The sequence below is a fragment of the Medicago sativa genome, chromosome 3 (assembly GCF_051527215.1).
Source record: "Medicago sativa cultivar Bolivia chromosome 3, Bolivia_mono, whole genome shotgun sequence".
Taxonomy (NCBI): domain Eukaryota; kingdom Viridiplantae; phylum Streptophyta; class Magnoliopsida; order Fabales; family Fabaceae; genus Medicago; species Medicago sativa.
Genome location: NC_140751.1, coordinates 56,651,703 through 56,669,137, shown reverse-complemented (window position 1 = coordinate 56,669,137; position 17,435 = coordinate 56,651,703). Strand labels below are relative to the sequence as shown.

Below are 17,435 nucleotides of genomic sequence, written 5' to 3'. Positions count from 1 at the left end.
CTTTTTAAAATATTTTACGCGCTCTTTTTAAGTATTTAGCGTCCTATTTTTAATTTCCTTCAAAAGGCTTTTAATTCAAAATTTCTGCTTCGCTCGTTCTTAAACCGCTTTAAAAGAATTTTGGTCGCACTTTAAAACGCCGCTTTATTTCAGACATTTCAGTCAAAATTTCGGCAGAGAGGTATTTTAAAATACCTCATTTAAGATAAAGTTTTTAGTCTTAACTTTCTTTATTATTTACCTTTATTATTATTATTAATTTTTTTTATTTATTATTATTATTTAATTAGAAAGGTCACGTGAGTTTTGAAGACTCACATTTTATTTTTATTTTCTTTTTTGTTTTATTATTAATATTTCTTTTAGTTTTTGTTTTAATTTTGAGTCTTAAGTCAGGTCCAGGTGTCAGTCTGCCATTGGTCATTCAAATGACTTGGTCCCCAATTATCAGATGAGATGCTGGCATTTGGTATCAGACCCAATTGAGGGTATTTGCGTCCTTTGTATCTGTCAGCCTCAACCCTAATTTTCTGTCAGTATAAATAGTGCATTTATTGCACTGTAGAGGGAGCCCCAATCATTTCTGTAGCCGCCGCATAGGAATTATCACAAACACAAAATTCCTTCTCTCTCTTCACTTTACCAGATCAAAAACTCAAAGAAATTGAAAACCATATGAACACATCATAAGAACACCAACAACTTCAATTTTTTCCAGGATCGTTCTTCATACACACAAACCACAAATCATCCATTAATCACTAAAATCAATACTCAGTTTCATCATTTAAGGCTTCTAACCGTTCAAAATTAACAAAAAAATCAAATCTGATCCATTAGCTACGTCAGATCGAATTTTAGCAAGAGGAAAGAAAGAGTAAAGGCCGAACTCAAATCAACCTTAACTTACAACAACAAGCAACAAAGGATCGGTTTGCAGCAAGAAGTTTTCCCGTCTATAGCTATTTCTCCGACTTACAAGAGGTAACCGATTCATATACCTCACTCATCTGGCTTTAATTTAGTGTGAACATGTAGTTGTTGTTTGAGCTCTTTAAAAAGGATTTGTTAAGTTTGAAACCGAATTTAAAACGTAGATCTGGACATTTTTACTTTGATTTTGAAAAAACTAAGGTTGGATTCGAACTCTACGTGAAAAAGTATGCCCAGATCTATGCTTGAAATTTAAAAAGGGTAAAAAAAAAAAAAAAAACCGACGCGGCGGCGCCGCCCGTTTGGGCTGAGCACCACCGCGTCGGAGGAAGAAGACTGGTCGGAGAAGAAGGCTGCATAATTGCAGACCTTCTCTCACTAGAATGGTTGTAGAGAGAGAGAGGGGAGTAGTACAAATGAAAGAAAACCGGCCTTATGGCCTTTTATAACTCCAGCGAACCGATTTGGTTCAGTTGAACCGAACCGGTTCACTTTTGATTCTCCTCCTTCTCTCCTGACCTTCAGATCAGTATATTCTTTTAATCCAATGGCTCTTGTTCATGTTTTACTGTGTGCTTTCATGTATTGGGTGCATGCTCCATTGTTGTGGACCGTCAGATCTATCATTCTGATGGATCTGACGGTTCCTGAAACACACCATATATTCTGTGGTTTTACTTGTCTTTTGCTTGTTGTACATGCTCATTTTTCAGCCTTGTGATCAAACAATCCAAAGGCCAGGATCAAATCCTAAGCCAATGGATCAAGTGAAGGCCCAATCCTAATTTTCTCTACTTTTTTACTACTGGAACCCCCCTGTTGCATTATTTACACCCCTGTTTCATCCAAAACTTCTCTAAAAAAATTTCTAAAAAAATATGTGTTTATTTTATCTTTTTATTTACTGTTTTTACTGTTGATATTAATATTTTCACTATATTTCATAATTTCATATTTTAAATTTCTTTCATGCATTTTTATCCCTTTCCATTTAATATTGTCTCATCTATTTTAAGACTTTGATCCCCATATTTTATCTTTTTTATGTTCTTGGCTTTAAAACTTTATGTCATGCATTCTTTCTAATGTCTTGTGCATTTTTTCACATGTGCACCTTGCTTTATTTTATGCCTTGTTAAAATTCTCTCAATATCCTTGCATTGCATTTTAGTACATGATGCCTTTAATTTTCTCTATATCTTATTTGATCATGTTTGCTTTAATTTTTGGTATCTATTCATTTTTTTCCTATTGCAAAGCCTCATAATTTTTTAGTGTGTATAATTAGGGGAATGATGTAATTTGTTGTGGGCTTTGCATTTAGGAAGGGTATGTAATAGCGTAGTAATTGCACCCACCGACTCAAGCACCGACACTTCACCATTTTATTCGTTGCTTTATGCTTTATTATTCGCATCGTTACGTTAGTTTACCGTTAGTTTAGTAAAACCTTTTTTTACCTCAAAAATCAAAATAAGCAAAAGTCAAATTATTTTTCTTAATAAACCTTGGATCCAAATCCAAGTTGTTTTCCCTTTTTATTTTCTTAATCAAATTCCTAAATGAATCTTAATTAAACTTAGACCAAATTTCTTAAATAAAAGGAAACAACCTCACTTCTATTTTATTCTTCTATACCTTGAGGTCTCGCAACCCTTCTTAAAACCATTTTCAAAAGCAAATTAAAATCAACCTAACCAACAAAAATATTTTTATAAGAATGAACTACGGCGGTTTTGATCCCTTTTAAGGGTACGTAGGCAAGGATTTATTCCTTCCAAATCGATCAAATAAAAATAACAAAAACTCCTACTTCTTCTCCCTCCATTTTTTCACTTAGCTTTAAGCAACAAATTTTTCAAATAAAAATAAAGTTAGAAAGAGGTTCCCACGGAGTACCGTGGACGATGCGGGTGCCTAACACCTACCCCAATCGTAACCAACCCCCGGATCCAAAAAGGGTTTTAAATTCATCTTTTCCCTTCCCACGAGTAAAGATCGAAAAGTCCAATCGATTGAAGGTTCAAAACCAATTAATGGATTGACACCCGAAAATCATGGTCTACAATCTCCATGGCTCTTCAGATCACACTTTTCACCATTTTTATGTTCATGATCATTGCATTAAAAATTAGGAGTTATTACAAAAAATATGATTCAAGTACTAAAAATATACCTCCAGGGCCATGGAAGCTACCCATTATAGGAAATATTCTCAATCTTGTTACAACAAACCCACCTAGAAAATTAAGAGATCTTGCCAAAAAATATGGACCCTTGATGCATCTACAACTTGGTGAGATCTTCTTGGTTGTTGTTTCCTCACCAGAAGTTGCTAGGGAGGTCCTGAAAACCCATGATATTATCTTTGCATCAAGGCCTCATCTTCTGGTCCTAGAGATAGTATCTTATAATTCAACCGATATAGCTTTTTCGCCTTATGGTGATTACTGGAGACAACTTAGAAAGATTTGTTCTATTGAGCTTTTGAGCACAAGAAGAGTCAAATCTCTTTGGCCAGTCAGGCAGAAAGAGATTAATTTTCTCTTAACAAGTCTTGTTGCAAATGAAGGTTCAGAGTTCAATCTTTCTCAAGCTGTTATTTCATTGATATATACATTCACATCAAAGGCTGCATTTGGTAAGAAATATGCAGAACAAGAAGAGTTTATATCAATTGTAAAACAACTTATTAAAGTCGCTGCAGGTTTCTACATCGGTGACTTGTTTCCGTCATCTAAATGGATTCAAAATCTCTCTGGAATAAGGCCTAAGCTTGAGAAGTTAGGCCAACAAGTAGACAGGATACTAGAACATTTCATCAATGACCATAAAGAGGCAAGGTCAACAAGAGCTAAAGAAGGTGTGACTAATACAGACGAAGATCTGATATATTGTCTCTTAAAATACGAGGAAAGTGGAAGTGACATGGACTTCCATTTAACTTCTGATAATATCAAGGCCATAATCTTGGTATGAAATTAATGTTTCTGTAGAAAAAATTCAAGCAATTATTTTTGGCGTGTTATTATATCAAGAGATGTTAGTTTTGAAGGCATAAATAAATTTTGTTGCTGAAATATGGTGGAATTTTTATCAAGTAATGTGTTTTCTGAATTGCTCAATATTTTTTTGATACTTCATCAAGAGTGAAATATAGGAAAAGTGATGGTTAATAGGTCACTATATGTGGCTAAAAATTTAGTTCACATACATCAACTTTTCAAATTCCCTTTTTGCTTATATTTCATTACGGCAGGAGTATATACTATTCGTCTTTGAAGTTTGAGGTAAGTTAGATGACAAGTTTTTAAATTTTCAGGATGTCTTCAGTGCTGGAAGCGAAACTGCAGCAACTACCATTAATTGGACAATGGCGGAGATGATAAAAGATCAAAGAGTTTTGAAGAAAGTACAAGCTGAAGTAAGAGATGGATTTAATAAAATAGGAAGGGTTGATGAAGCTGCAATTGATGAGTTCAAATATTTAAAAGCAGTAATCAAAGAGACACTAAGATTACACCCTGCTATTCCTCTCCTTCTTCCAAGGGAATGTGGACAAGCTTGTGAGATCAATGGCTATAAAATACCTCTCAAAAGTAGAGTCCTAGTAAATGCTTGGGCCATTGGAAGGGATCCTAAATATTGGAATGACCCCGATAAGTTTTATCCTGAAAGGTTTATTGATAGTTCTTTTGATTTCAAAGGAACTAATTTTGAGTATATTCCATTTGGTGCTGGAAAGAGAATTTGTCCAGGTATCAACTATGGTTTGGCAAATGTTGAGCAGGTTCTTGCACTTTTATTGTATCATTTTGATTGGAAACTTCCCAATGGAATGAAAAATGAGGAATTAGAGTTGATAGAGGAGTTTGGAGTTGCTATGTCAAGAAAAGGTGATCTTTCCTTGATTCCCATCACTTCTCATCCTTTATTTGTAACATAAAAGTTGATGTTCTATCTAATACTACGTGGAAGTGTGTTCCACAACTCTTAATATTATATATTTGATATTATAAGCTTCTGTCTGCTACTTCTTGTTTCAAGTTAAATTGTATGTTATTTCACTTTAGTTAATCATTATAGATTCCACTTTTATGAATATTCTTCATGTTTTATTAATTTCAATGTATTCTCTTTATACAAAGGGGACCATAATATATAAAACTTGAATTTCTCTAACATCATATGGGTTGTATATGTCTTAAAATCATGATTTAGAGATATGCCCAGGTGAGCCTGTTTATAAATATGTGATTTTCTAGTTAATTTTGAAGCAGAGGTGTGACACAAATTAGAGTTCATCGAAAGGGGGAATACTTAGGGTTTCAAAGCTAATAATTGAGTACTTGTGGATTATATTCTAGAGTGGGTAACAACTAAAACACCGTGTTGAGTGAAATCATCGTGTCCCTTGATCACGGGAATAGATTCAGGAAAAGGGTAGAAATTTGGGTTTATCGTCGGAAGCTAATTTCTTGTAATATGTACATCTCTTTGTAAAAACTCTTTGATAGCGGATTGGAGATCTGGTCTCTTCCTCAGGAGTAGAACAACTTTGGGGTGAATTGGGTAAAAAAAATATTGTTGTACTCCTCTCATGATTCTAAGATGTTGAGTTTCTACTAGTTGCGCGATCGGCAGAGCAACTTGCACGATGAGTGGGAAACACGTATTTTTAGTACCATCGATATTGTGTCTTGTGCAATCGTCAAACATGTACCCTTGTGTGATTTGTAGGTATGTGGCTTATTTATAAAAATGTGTTTTTCATGTAAGTTTTGAATCAAAGTTATGAGGAAAACTCATCAAAATGGGGAATCTTAGGGGATTGATAGCTAAGAACTGCATATTTTTGGGTTTATATTCTAAGGATGGAAAACAATCAAAACATTTTGGTGAGTGGAATCATTGAGTAGCTTGATCACGAGAAAAGATCTGGAAAAAAGTAGAAATTAAGGTTTATCGTCAAAAGATAGTTTGGTAATTTATATATCTCTTTGTAAATTGCAAAGCTACTCTCCGTCCAAGATGTAGGTCAAATTTGGACGAAACTAGGTTAGCAAATATCTTGTGTTACTCTTCTTTTTTATCTATTTTATTTTTTGTGATAACTTTGGTTTGGTTGTAGTTTATTTTTTCCACGCATCAAAGTATAGGTGTGAATTTTGATTTAAATTTACAACAATATGTTTAACACATAGAACGTGTTGCATGGTCATTTTACCAAGATGTTTTAGTTGAGTTTTGTTATAATTCAAAGAAATGATCATCAAAAGAAAAAAAATCATAATAAAAGACCTTGAAACCATGTCAGATCACCCAAATCAGACAACCATGTGGACGCGTTTTGCTTTTTTCAAGATGTATCAAGTGATGTCTTGGGGCTAGAGGTTCTTGGGAGAGATGTTATGATATTTCTATTAATACATGGAACAATGTTTTATATGTGGAACTTGCATCATTACGTGGTAGGTTACTTAATACTGACGAAGTAACGCTAAATAATGATAGAATGGATTATGATCATTTGTTGGTTTCTACTACTATTTTGAAAGAATGAATGTGGTTGAAGATGTTTGGATTGAAGAGCGGAAAGACGGATACATAGTAGTAATAAAATAAATTCTAATTAATGTGTTAGAGGATATTATTTGATTATTGGTTAGAGCAAATAATTTCATATTCAATTGCACGATCATAGTTAAATACTTGGAAATGGTAGGTATATAAAATTCAAATTCTTTGCAATTGTGCATATACATGAGTAGAAGATTATTTATTTATTTTATTTGAAAGAAGATGAGTAAAGTTATATTCTTATAAAGAAAGTACAGGAATATTCTTTTATTTCATGACTCATTTTGGGATATCCATAAGGAATCTAGCTTTTAAATTGACATATAACTCAGAGCTCCAAAGTTGACATATAATTGTTTAAAAAAAAAAATAGTTGACCAATAACATAACTGCCGGCTTCATAAAAGAAAAACATATAACTGCAACAATACAATACTCTTTAACGTACTTTTTAATTTTGTTTATTAACATCATCATACTTCTTAATTCACTTCCTATTAGTAGAAATTTAAATGATGTTCGCACATAAGTGCAACAATATAATGTAGAAAGCAACCGATCAGAAAGAGTAAGTCTTGTATGGAAGCAAGATTTAGTCACAACATATAGATACACATAAAAAAAATAAAAAGGTAGAGAAAAAAAAAACTTAAATAATGTGTAAGTTTTTTTTTTTTTTTTGACAAGAAAATAATGTGTAAGTTTAAAATAGTTAAATGATGTGTATTTTATGTGTGCGAGTGCTAAAATAATGTTTATTTGGGGTTGTGACCAAAGTATTTCTCACATAGGAATAACTTGTTTCAATACTCTGTCCCCGTGAGCATAGCAAAATTGGCAGGGACAATGCATTATAATATGTAGGGGTCGGAGTTTGAACCTCGGACACCCCACTTATTCACTTTAAAAGGTGAGTTCTAGCCACTAGACTACTTGACCCAAAAAAACTTGTTTCAATACTCCACAATGTGTCTATACATTTTCTTTGAGAGAAATGTTTCTATATATATGTGTACATAGAATTGATGTTCTTCACTAAACAAGAAAACAAAATAACAATTATTCCATCTTATTTCCCTGTTTCTTTTTCATCAACATGGATCTTCAAACAATTTACCCTTTAACCATTTTTTTCATTTTCCTCCTCTCCATCATTGTGACACTAAAACATAAGAAAAAAATCAAGAAAATTGACCTAATTCCAAATATACCACCAGGGCCATGGAAGCTACCTATCATAGGAAACATACATAATCTTGTTGGCTCTCCACCACATAGAAAATTAAGAGAGTTGTCAAAAAAATATGGCCCTTTAATGCATCTTCAACTTGGTGAAGTTTTCTGTACTATTGTTTCCTCAGCAGAATATGCTAAGGAAATAATGAATACTCATGATATTATATTTGCATCAAGGCCTTTAACTCTAACCTCAGAGATAATATTTTATGATTCGACTGATATAGCTTTTGCACCATATGGTGATTATTGGAGACAACTTAGAAAGATTTGTACCGTTGAACTTTTAAGTATAAAACGTGTTCAATCTCTTTCGCCAATCAGGGAACAAGAGATGAATAATCTCGTTAAAAGGATTGCTTCAGAAGAAGGAAGCGTCATCAATCTCTCTCGACAAGTTGTGTCATTGATATATTCAATCACTTCAAGGGCTGCATTTGGCAAAAAATACATAGAGCAAGATGAGTTCATATCATTGGTAAGAGAAGTGATGCAAGTATCTGGAGGCTTCTCTATTGGTGACTTGTTTCCTTCGGTGAATTGGCTTCAAAACCTTACAGGGAGGAGGCATAGGCTTGAGAAGTTGCATAAAAATGCTGACAGAATACTTGAGAAGATCATCAATGACCATAAAGAAACTAAGTCTGGAACTAAAGAATGTTCAGTTGAAGGAAAGGAAGATTTGATTGATGTTCTCTTGAAATTTGAGGAAGGTAGCAGCAATGATCTTGATTTTTGCTTAACTAAGAGAAACATCAAGGCTATAATCTTTGTAAGCATTATAACTCCTTTTCAAAATTGTATGCTTGTGAATAATTATGTTTCTATGTGTGAATATTTCATAAACGGTTTATATTAATTAAATTATAACATATCTTTTATAGCTTATTTCGATAAGCTTGATCTCTAGGTTAGCTTATGAAAATAGCTTATAGCTTATGTGAAAATAATTTGACTTTACTTTATCTTTTGTTCACAAAATAACTTTTACATTAAGCTTTAATTAAGTTGTTTATCCAAACAAAGCTTTGTAGTCCATAGCATGAAATTGAGTAGACCTTTTGTTATATGTGCTTTGGATGTATTTGAAGTTTGCACCAGTTTAATTTTATATGGTTTTAATTTATTTTTTAGGATATTTTCATTGCTGGAAGTGACACATCTGCAACTACAATTAACTGGACAATGGCTGAAATGATAAAGAATCCAAGAGTTTTGAAGAAAGCACAAGCTGAAGTTAGAGAGATATTCAAAAAAAGAGGAAAAGTTGATGAAACATGCATTGATGAGTTAAAATACTTGAAAGCAATCATAAAAGAGATATTAAGATTACACCCTGCTGTTCCTCTTTTAATTCCAAGGGAATGTGGACAAAATTCTGAGGTTGATGGTTATCACATTCCAATCAAAAGTAAGGTGATAATCAATGCTTGGGCTATTGGAATGGATTCCAAATATTGGACTGATCCTGAGAGGTTTTACCCTGAAAGGTTTATTGATAGCTCTATTGATTACAAAGGAACTAATTTTGAGTACATTCCATTTGGTGCTGGAAGAAGAATTTGTCCAGGCATCAACTATGGTATGGCAAATGTTGAGCTGACTCTTGCTTTGTTATTGTGTCACTTCGATTGGAAGCTTCCAAATGGAATGAAAAATGAGGATTTGGATATGACTGAGCTATTTGGAGCTTCTGTTATACGAAAAGAAGACCTATATTTGATTCCAATTACTTATCCTCTATTGAAGTAGTTATGAAAAATGAAAAGTTTCCATTGCATGGAAAGGTTTGAGAATTAAATTTGTATAACTTGTTTGTGGGAGCGGTGGCCCAAATTTCATGTTAACGCCGATATATGTAGCAAATATGTTAATAATAATTTGCTCTCTTTTATGGTTCTTCAAAAAATTATTGGCTTAAATGCACTTTTGATACCCCTATTTTAAAATTCAGCTTTTTGGTCCCCTATTTCAATCTTTAATGACTGTTGATTCCCCACCCCCTCTACAAGAGGCTTTACTTTAGAGACAGTAAATTTCCGTAGGTAAACATTCTTTTGCCGGTATATTCCTATGTACTTTTAATATCTATACCTATGGTTCAAATCCGTAGGTAAATCAAATAGATAGTTTTGTCCAATGATTAAAATCCGTCACTGTTCAAGCTCCGTCACTCTTTTATTCCAAAAAAAAAAAAAGATAGTCGTCCTTCTAGAGTATAGCAACGGACAAACATCCATGGGTATAGGTAGTTGCGGCTAAACCTACAACAAAAGGATTTTTATCTACAGAAATTTACTGTCACACTAAAAGTCAAGTTTTTTTGTAGTGGGGGACGGGGGTGGGGATAAAAAGTTAGAAAGAATTGAAATAGTTGGACCAAAAAGCTAATTTTAAGATAGGGATGGGGTACCAAAACATTAGAAAAATGAAAGTAGTGGGAGTCCGCCCCCGCTATAACATTTGCTGCTCAACAGGTGAGCCAATTCATGGCAGCACCAACAAAAATCACCATCTTGTAACTTAGTACCAAGGTTTCGTAAGAGGTCACCAAGCCATGGTTTGTTCTTTCCCAAATCGTCTAATTTACAAATATTTCGCCTCAGTGATGCATATTGAGGAGGGTGTGTTGATACTAGAAGATCCATTTCATAATATCATTTTTTCATTAGATGTTTAGTAGTAACATGGATATCAAAGACCTAAACAATTTCATGTTCATCTGCAACAACAAAATATACAGCCTTACCCTCAACAACTAGGGAATTAAAATGGATTTATTTCTTGCTTCACGATTTAAAACAAAATCGTTCAAGATTTCCAACTCTATTGTAATTAATAATCAAAGTGCATTATTCGTCTATCAATCCTGTTTCACAAGTGAACCAAGCATCTAGACATTGTTTGTCTTCTTGTTCGTGAGAAAGTCCAATCCGGAGTCACGTGCTTGTTTCCTATTTCTTCTCAAAATCAAATTGCATATGTGTTCACTAAAGCTACTTGGCCTCGATCATTTCATGATTGTATTCTCAAACTTGAGATGTTAAACATCTACCAACCTTCAGCTCGTGAAGGGGAATTAGAATTAAGTGAAGCATGGACTTAACATAGTTAGCTTGCACTAGAAGTTAGCTTATATTTTACAATTCATTTGGAATTTGAGTTTCATTTTGCGCTCTTATAGTTGGTTAAGTAGATATGATGAGCTGATATGAATATAAACACAAACAATGTAGTTCATCAAAATCATTAAAAAATCATCCATTTTTCTAGTTCTAGAAGTTTCTTCAATGTGTGATTAAGAGAGTATTGACAAAAAAAATTGGCGAGATTCAACCATATCTCAAAGTGTATATACTGTCGAGTTGGAATCTATAGTAATAAAAATAACTTCTAATTAACCTTTCACATGCTGTTATTTAATTATTAGTTAGAAGAAATAACTTCATTTTCAATTGCACGATCATAGTTGAATAATTGGAAATGGTAGGTATGTTTTGTAAAATTCAAATTCTTTGCAAGTGATCATACATAAGTCATAAGACCTTTTTCATGAATTATTTTTGGATATCCATAACGAATCTAACTTTATCTCAACTCAAAATATGTAAGTTTTGATTTAATACTCTTTTTTTGTATGTCATGCTTGCTTACACCCTAATATAAAAATTACATAGAAGGACAGAGCTCATAAGTTAACATATAATATAATTGCCGGCTTCATAAAAACAGTCTATGTACTGCCGAAATAATACTCTTCAATACTATTTCTCATATTTATTTTTTTTGACATCATCAAACTTTTTAATTCACTTTCTCCTATTAGAAATGTAAATGCGACACCCAAGAGCGCTTAGATGAGATGTCGCGGGTCTCTTCTAGCTCAACCAAGATCAGTTCGAATTCAATATTGCCACCCATTTGGGTCCCACAAGGCTCGAAGGATTAGTCTCGCAGTTGCACGCGGAAGATACTTGATTTACGCAAAAAAATTAAATGCAACCACCAAAAAGGTTCTCACATAAGTTCGGTGCAATTCATATGAATTTTAACCAGTTAAAAATAATATTATGTAAAACATTCATGAAATATAATTGAAAATATGTCACAACATAGTTGAAGTACAGAAAATATCACCACACAATATAAAATACATGAAACCAAGGAGTCACTTGTTTCAATGCGCTACAATTTGTCTATATGTATGTGTACATAGAGTTGATGCTATTCCCTAAATTAGTAAATCAGAAGTTATTCCACCTTGTTCTCTTGTTTCTTTTTTTATCTACATGGATCTTCAAACAATTTTTTTTTTCACCCTCTTTCCCATTTTCCTCCTTTCCATCATTGTGACACTAAAACTGAGGAAAAAGATCAAGAAAATTGAATCAATTCCAAATATACCACCAGGGCCAAGGAAGCTACCAATCATAGGAAACATTCATAATCTTATTGGCTCTCCACCACATAGAAAATTAAGAGAATTGTCAAAAAAATATGGCACTTTAATGCATCTTCAACTTGGTGAAGTTTTCTTTACTATTGTTTCCTCAGCAGAGTATGCTAAGGAAATAATGAAAACTCATGATGTAATATTTGCATCAAGGCCTTTAACTCTAACCTCAGAGATAATGTTTTATAATTCAACAGATATAGCTTTCTCACCCTTTGGTGATTACTGGAGACAACTTAGAAAGATTTGTACCGTAGAACTTTTAAGTATAAAGCGTGTTCAATCTCTTTGGCCAATCAGAGAACAAGAGATGAATAATCTCATTGAAAGGATTGCTTCCGATGAAGGAAGAGTCTTTAATCTTTCTCAAGAAGTTATATCAATGATGTATACATTTACTTCAAGGGCTGCATTTGGCAAAAAATATATGGAGCAAGATGAGTTCATATCATTGGTAAGAGAAGTGTTGATAATAAATGGAGGTTTCTATATTGGTGACTTGTTTCCTTTGGCAAAGTTCCTTCAAAACATCACTGGGAGGAGGCCTAGGCTTGAAATGTTACATCAAAAAGTTGACAGAATTCTTGAGAAGATCATCAATGACCATAAAGAAACAAAGTCTACAACCAAACAAGGTTTAGTTGAAGGAGAGGAAGATTTGATTGATGTTCTCTTAAAATTTGAGGAAACTAGCAGCAATGATTTGGATTTTTGCTTAACCAAGAGAAACATCAAGGCTATAATCTTGGTAAGCTTTATAACTCTCTTCCAAAATTATATGCTTGTGAATAATTATGCACATGTGAAATTGCTTGGAAGAGCTTATCGAAAATTATATGAAAATTGCATATATCTTATATGAAAATAATTTGACTTGACTTTATTTTTTGTAACAGAAAATAACTTTTACATAAACACATGATAGGCGTTTATGCTGTAAATTTAACGAAGTTGTTCATCTAAACAAAGCTTTGTAGTCTATAGCATGAAATTGAGTAGACCTTTGTTTGATATGGTTTGGATATATTTGGATAGAGATTACTTGAAAAATTATTTGCAAAAATAAAGATCAAAATTAATTTTAAATTACGGGTGGTAAAACAAATCAAAGTCATCAAACCAACCCGTACAACCAAAATGGGTTGTCTATGATGGCTCTGATTCATTTTTATCACCCAAGTCTATTTACTAAAAAAGTTTGCACCAATTTATTTTTACATGCTTTTCAGGATGTTTTCATTGCTGGTAGTGACACAGCAGCACATACAATTAACTGGACAATGGCTGAAATGCTAAAGGATCCAAGAGTTTTGAAGAAAGCACAAGCTGAAGTTAGAGGGATATTCCAAAACAGAGGAAAAGTTGATGAAACAAGCATTAATGAGTTAAAATACTTGAAAGCCATCACCAAAGAGGTATTAAGATTACACCCTCCTGCTCCTCTTTTAATTCCAAGGGTATGTGGACAAGATTGTGAGGTTGATGGTTATCATATACCAATCAAAAGTAAGGTGATAATCAATGCTTGGGCAATTGGAAGGGATCCAAAATATTGGACTCATCCAGATAAGTTTTATCCTGAAAGGTTTATTGATAGTTCTATTGATTATAAAGGAACTAATTTTGAGTACATTCCATTTGGTGCTGGAAGGAGAATTTGCCCTGGTTTAAACTATGGTATGGCAAATGTTGAATTGGCTATTGCTTTGTTATTGTGTCACTTTGATTGGAAACTTCCTGGTGGAATGAAAAATGAGGATTTGGATATGACTGAGCTGTTTGGTGCTTCTGTAATAAGAAAATATGACCTATACTTGATTCCAATGACTTATCCTCTATTGAAGTAAGTGATTCCAATGACTTGTTGCTTTAACCATTTTGTTGGTTATACCGCTTTTTTATTGAAATCTCATGTCGTTCGAAGAAAAAAAAAAGTAGTGCGGAAAAATGAAAAGTTTTCATTGCATGGAAAGGTTTGGGAATTAAGTTTTTATAATCTTGTTGGTGGGAGTGGTGACCCAAACATGATGTTAATGGCATTATATGTATATGTAAGGCAAGAAAACGGTGCCTTTATGATTATTTAAGTATGAGGACTGCTATATGTCCCGATAGAATTATTCAAGAAAGGATCACGAAAAGCATTTTGTCCAATAAAAGCTTATGCTGGCCGGAATAAAAGGCATTATTGGTGTGATTTAGTTTTCAATAAAATCTGATTGTTATTTAATCATGATGAAGCGGTGGAAAATTAGTTTTGGATGAAGTGGTCAATCATTTACAACAAAATCTGACGGATGATAATTGCCAAATCTCTCGGGAAGCTTTCGGGAAGTTCCGGTTCGGGACATTCAGCATTATTCTTTAAGTATTGTCTGCTTAACCTTTACATTTTGCAAAAATGTTAATAATAATTCGTTCTTTATTATGTTTTTTTTAAATATTGGTTTAAATGCACTTTTAATTTTTCTGAAATTTTGTTACGAATATATTAAAATTCAGCTTTTTAGCCCCTCTTTTCAGTTTTTTATGACTTTTGATCCCCCACCCCCTACTACAAGAAACTTAATTTCTAGTGAAAGTAAAATTTTCTAGATTAAAGTCATCTTATTGTAGGTATTGCCCAAAATTTTTATAAGCTCTATACCTACGGTTACCGTTTGTAGGTCAAACAAAAAGTTTTGGCTCGTCACTGTTCGGGCTTTGGAGCTCTAGTATTAAAAAATAAAAAAAAATTCCGTCGTGGTAGACTATAGCAACGGCCAGAATCTGTGGGTATAGGTAGTTAGAGATATATCTACGGCAAAATGACTTTTTACTACGATAATTAAACTGCCATTAAAAGTTAAGTTTCTTAGTAGTCAAATGGGGATCTAAAATCTAATTTTGAGATAGGAGTACCAAAACTTTAGAAAAATGAAAATAGGACTACCAAAAGTGTGTTTAAACCAAAATTGTTTTGGGTGGAAATAAAAACAAAATATTTAATATTAATTAATAATATTATATAAGTTATCTATAAGAGAAAAAAAAATAAGTTTCTCCAAAGAATTGTCATATTTTGGTAGAAATATATTGCAAATAAGATTTTAACCAGTTTAGAAAATTTCTTAAAAAAAACTGTTTAGAAAAGTCTTTTAACAAGTACAAATACAACATTAACAAGAATAATTAATATTATTATATAAGTTATCGAACAACAAGAGAAACAATTAAATTTCTGCAAAGAAATGTCATGTTTTCAAAGATATAAAAACTATAAAGTAGTTGTGTTTGTTAAGAGGAATTTATATCATAGTATTTTATTTTTTTTTTGGACAGATTTGCCGTTTTTGAATTAACACACATTCAATCAATATTTAAATGCAATTTGTGTTGAATTGGCTTAGCTTATGTTACTATGACGCATGTCCGACACCGAGATACGCCTAATATGAGTGTCCGTAGTGTTAATGAATGTGTGTGTGTAGAATTGGGCTGAGCTCATCTTTCTGTAAGTGGCTGTAGCAAAGGGATTTAAATCCCTAATTTAAAAACAACAAATATTGCGGCACCTGAATATGAATATCTGAAGCTCATATGAACAGAGCAAGAGCGTGCAACGGTAACGTTAATGGAGAAGCTGAAATTAATTTTGGTGGTAGATGATTGGGTAGCAAACATCCTCAATTTTTCATACAACTTCATTATGTTGTTCCTATCAATAAGCAAGTAATTTTGGTATATTCTATGAATAATTTTACCTTCTCTTTAGGTTGTTTTCATATAAACACTTTTGTGTAGATTTTCTTTTATTGATTAGTTTCCAAAATTGGTGATCGTCGTCGTATAGCATAAATCTTACGCTTTAGGACTACTACTCGCATTTTTTTCCTTCGATATGCTTAATATACCTCTACCTTGAAGGCGTTAAAAGATCCCTTGTGACCTTTGTAATATGCCACATTGACAACTAGTCTCCCTGTATCAGGACATTTAAGTCGCAAAGGAATATATATATATATATATATATATATATATATATATATATATATATATTAAGATGGGTAGGTCTCATACATGGTTCTTTCAACATTGCATGTAAGAGTTTATTTGTAAGCGTAAATGTGTTTGTGGTAGGCGCAGTTTTGTAGAAAGAAAATGAACTCCTTTGGGTGGAGTTTGAGTTTACAATTTATGGACAAGAAGTTTACTAACTTTTACGTTACATGCATGCCATGTGTCCTTAAAATTCCAAAGGAAAATTCTTCCGTAACTTCTCTTTTGAATTTGAATTTTTGACACTTCGAGGTGGATAACTCTTGGTCTTGAAACTTCCTAGGCAATCTTTAGATGATAGTTTTCGAAGGTTTTAGAATTTTCAATCTTTCGATCAAGACTAATACTTATCTTTGACAGTAGAGCCCATGTCATTAACAAGCCTTTGCTTTGAACCGCTCCTTCGCTCAAATTGCTTTCCGCTCGAAACACGAGTTAGAAATTCCAGTGTTACAGGTGCACCCAAAATGTCAAATTTGAAGGCTTTTGAATTTTGACATTTCAGACTTGAATAAACGCGGGTAAATTAATCAAATCATTTCAAGCGATCCCATCATTTCACATTTTATTGTTGAATGGAAGTAATGATTAATACAGATTATATCAAACAGTTATATTTACCTAAATGTGAGTAGACTTGACGGTTGGCATTTTTAGTTTGTCCATAAATCTTTTATCAAGATTTTAGCCCTTTCTAACCCCTTGTGAACTTTGTCAGAAATCTAACTCATCTATTTATTAGAAAAAAATGTCTTCTTTGTCTCATCCTGAACAATTTCCCCTTGCCTTTTCACCTTTTCAAATATAAGGTATTATAAATCGTGGTTGGGCCTAACACAACCCCACAAAACCGGCTTGTGAGGTGAGGATTGCCCCCACTTATAAACAAATTGTCAGGCCAACTCCTAACCGATGTGGGACTCTTAACACACCCCCTCACGCTCAGGATTAGACATCTGAAGTGTGAACATAAATGACGGGTGGCCCGATAACGGAAACCTGATAGCCCGATAACGGAAACCTGATAACAGGTGGCCCAAAGAATCTTGAAGAGGCTCTGATACCATATTAGAAATGGTGGTTGGGCCTAACACAACCCCACAAAACCGGCTTGTGAGGTGAGGATTGCCCCCACTTATAAACAAATTGTCACGCCAACTCCTAACCGATGTGGGACTCTTAACATAAGGAACTT

The 17,435-nt window shown here is 33.2% G+C and overlaps 3 protein-coding genes across 3 annotated transcripts; all 3 read left to right on the top strand.

Moving 5' to 3' along the window:
- The first annotated feature begins 225 nt into the window (after positions 1 to 225).
- On the top strand, positions 226 to 5,032 carry LOC146938564 (cytochrome P450 71D11-like). Its single transcript, XM_085752507.1, has 2 exons — positions 226 to 3,906; positions 4,256 to 5,032. The coding sequence occupies exons 1-2, from the start codon at positions 3,007 to 3,009 to the stop codon at positions 4,877 to 4,879; spliced, it is 1,524 nt and encodes a 507-aa protein (XP_085608633.1). The 5' UTR covers positions 226 to 3,006; the 3' UTR covers positions 4,880 to 5,032.
- Positions 5,033 to 7,556: 2,524 nt separating this feature from the next.
- LOC146938563 (cytochrome P450 71D11-like) lies at positions 7,557 to 9,688 on the top strand. The gene is made up of 2 exons (XM_085752506.1): positions 7,557 to 8,521; positions 8,884 to 9,688. The coding sequence occupies exons 1-2, from the start codon at positions 7,610 to 7,612 to the stop codon at positions 9,499 to 9,501; spliced, it is 1,530 nt and encodes a 509-aa protein (XP_085608632.1). The 5' UTR covers positions 7,557 to 7,609; the 3' UTR covers positions 9,502 to 9,688.
- Positions 9,689 to 11,923: 2,235 nt separating this feature from the next.
- Positions 11,924 to 14,361, top strand: LOC146938562 (cytochrome P450 71D11-like). The gene is made up of 2 exons (XM_085752505.1): positions 11,924 to 12,950; positions 13,432 to 14,361. Exons 1-2 carry the CDS (start codon positions 12,039 to 12,041, stop codon positions 14,047 to 14,049), a joined length of 1,530 nt encoding a protein of 509 aa, XP_085608631.1. The 5' UTR covers positions 11,924 to 12,038; the 3' UTR covers positions 14,050 to 14,361.
- Positions 14,362 to 17,435: the final 3,074 nt, after the last annotated feature.

What these genes read in the sequence shown, in the direction of transcription:
- LOC146938564 (XM_085752507.1), top strand. Translation starts at nt 3,007, where the DNA reads ATGGCTCTTCAGATCACACTTTTCACCATTTTTATGTTCATGATCATT. An exon ending in ATATCAAGGCCATAATCTTG is followed by an intron (nt 3,907 to 4,255) that starts GTATGAAATTAA and finishes TTAAATTTTCAG; the next exon opens with GATGTCTTCAGTGCTGGAAG.
- LOC146938563 (XM_085752506.1), top strand. Translation starts at nt 7,610, where the DNA reads ATGGATCTTCAAACAATTTACCCTTTAACCATTTTTTTCATTTTCCTC. An exon ending in ACATCAAGGCTATAATCTTT is followed by an intron (nt 8,522 to 8,883) that starts GTAAGCATTATA and finishes TTTATTTTTTAG; the next exon opens with GATATTTTCATTGCTGGAAG.
- LOC146938562 (XM_085752505.1), top strand. Translation starts at nt 12,039, where the DNA reads ATGGATCTTCAAACAATTTTTTTTTTCACCCTCTTTCCCATTTTCCTC. An exon ending in ACATCAAGGCTATAATCTTG is followed by an intron (nt 12,951 to 13,431) that starts GTAAGCTTTATA and finishes CATGCTTTTCAG; the next exon opens with GATGTTTTCATTGCTGGTAG.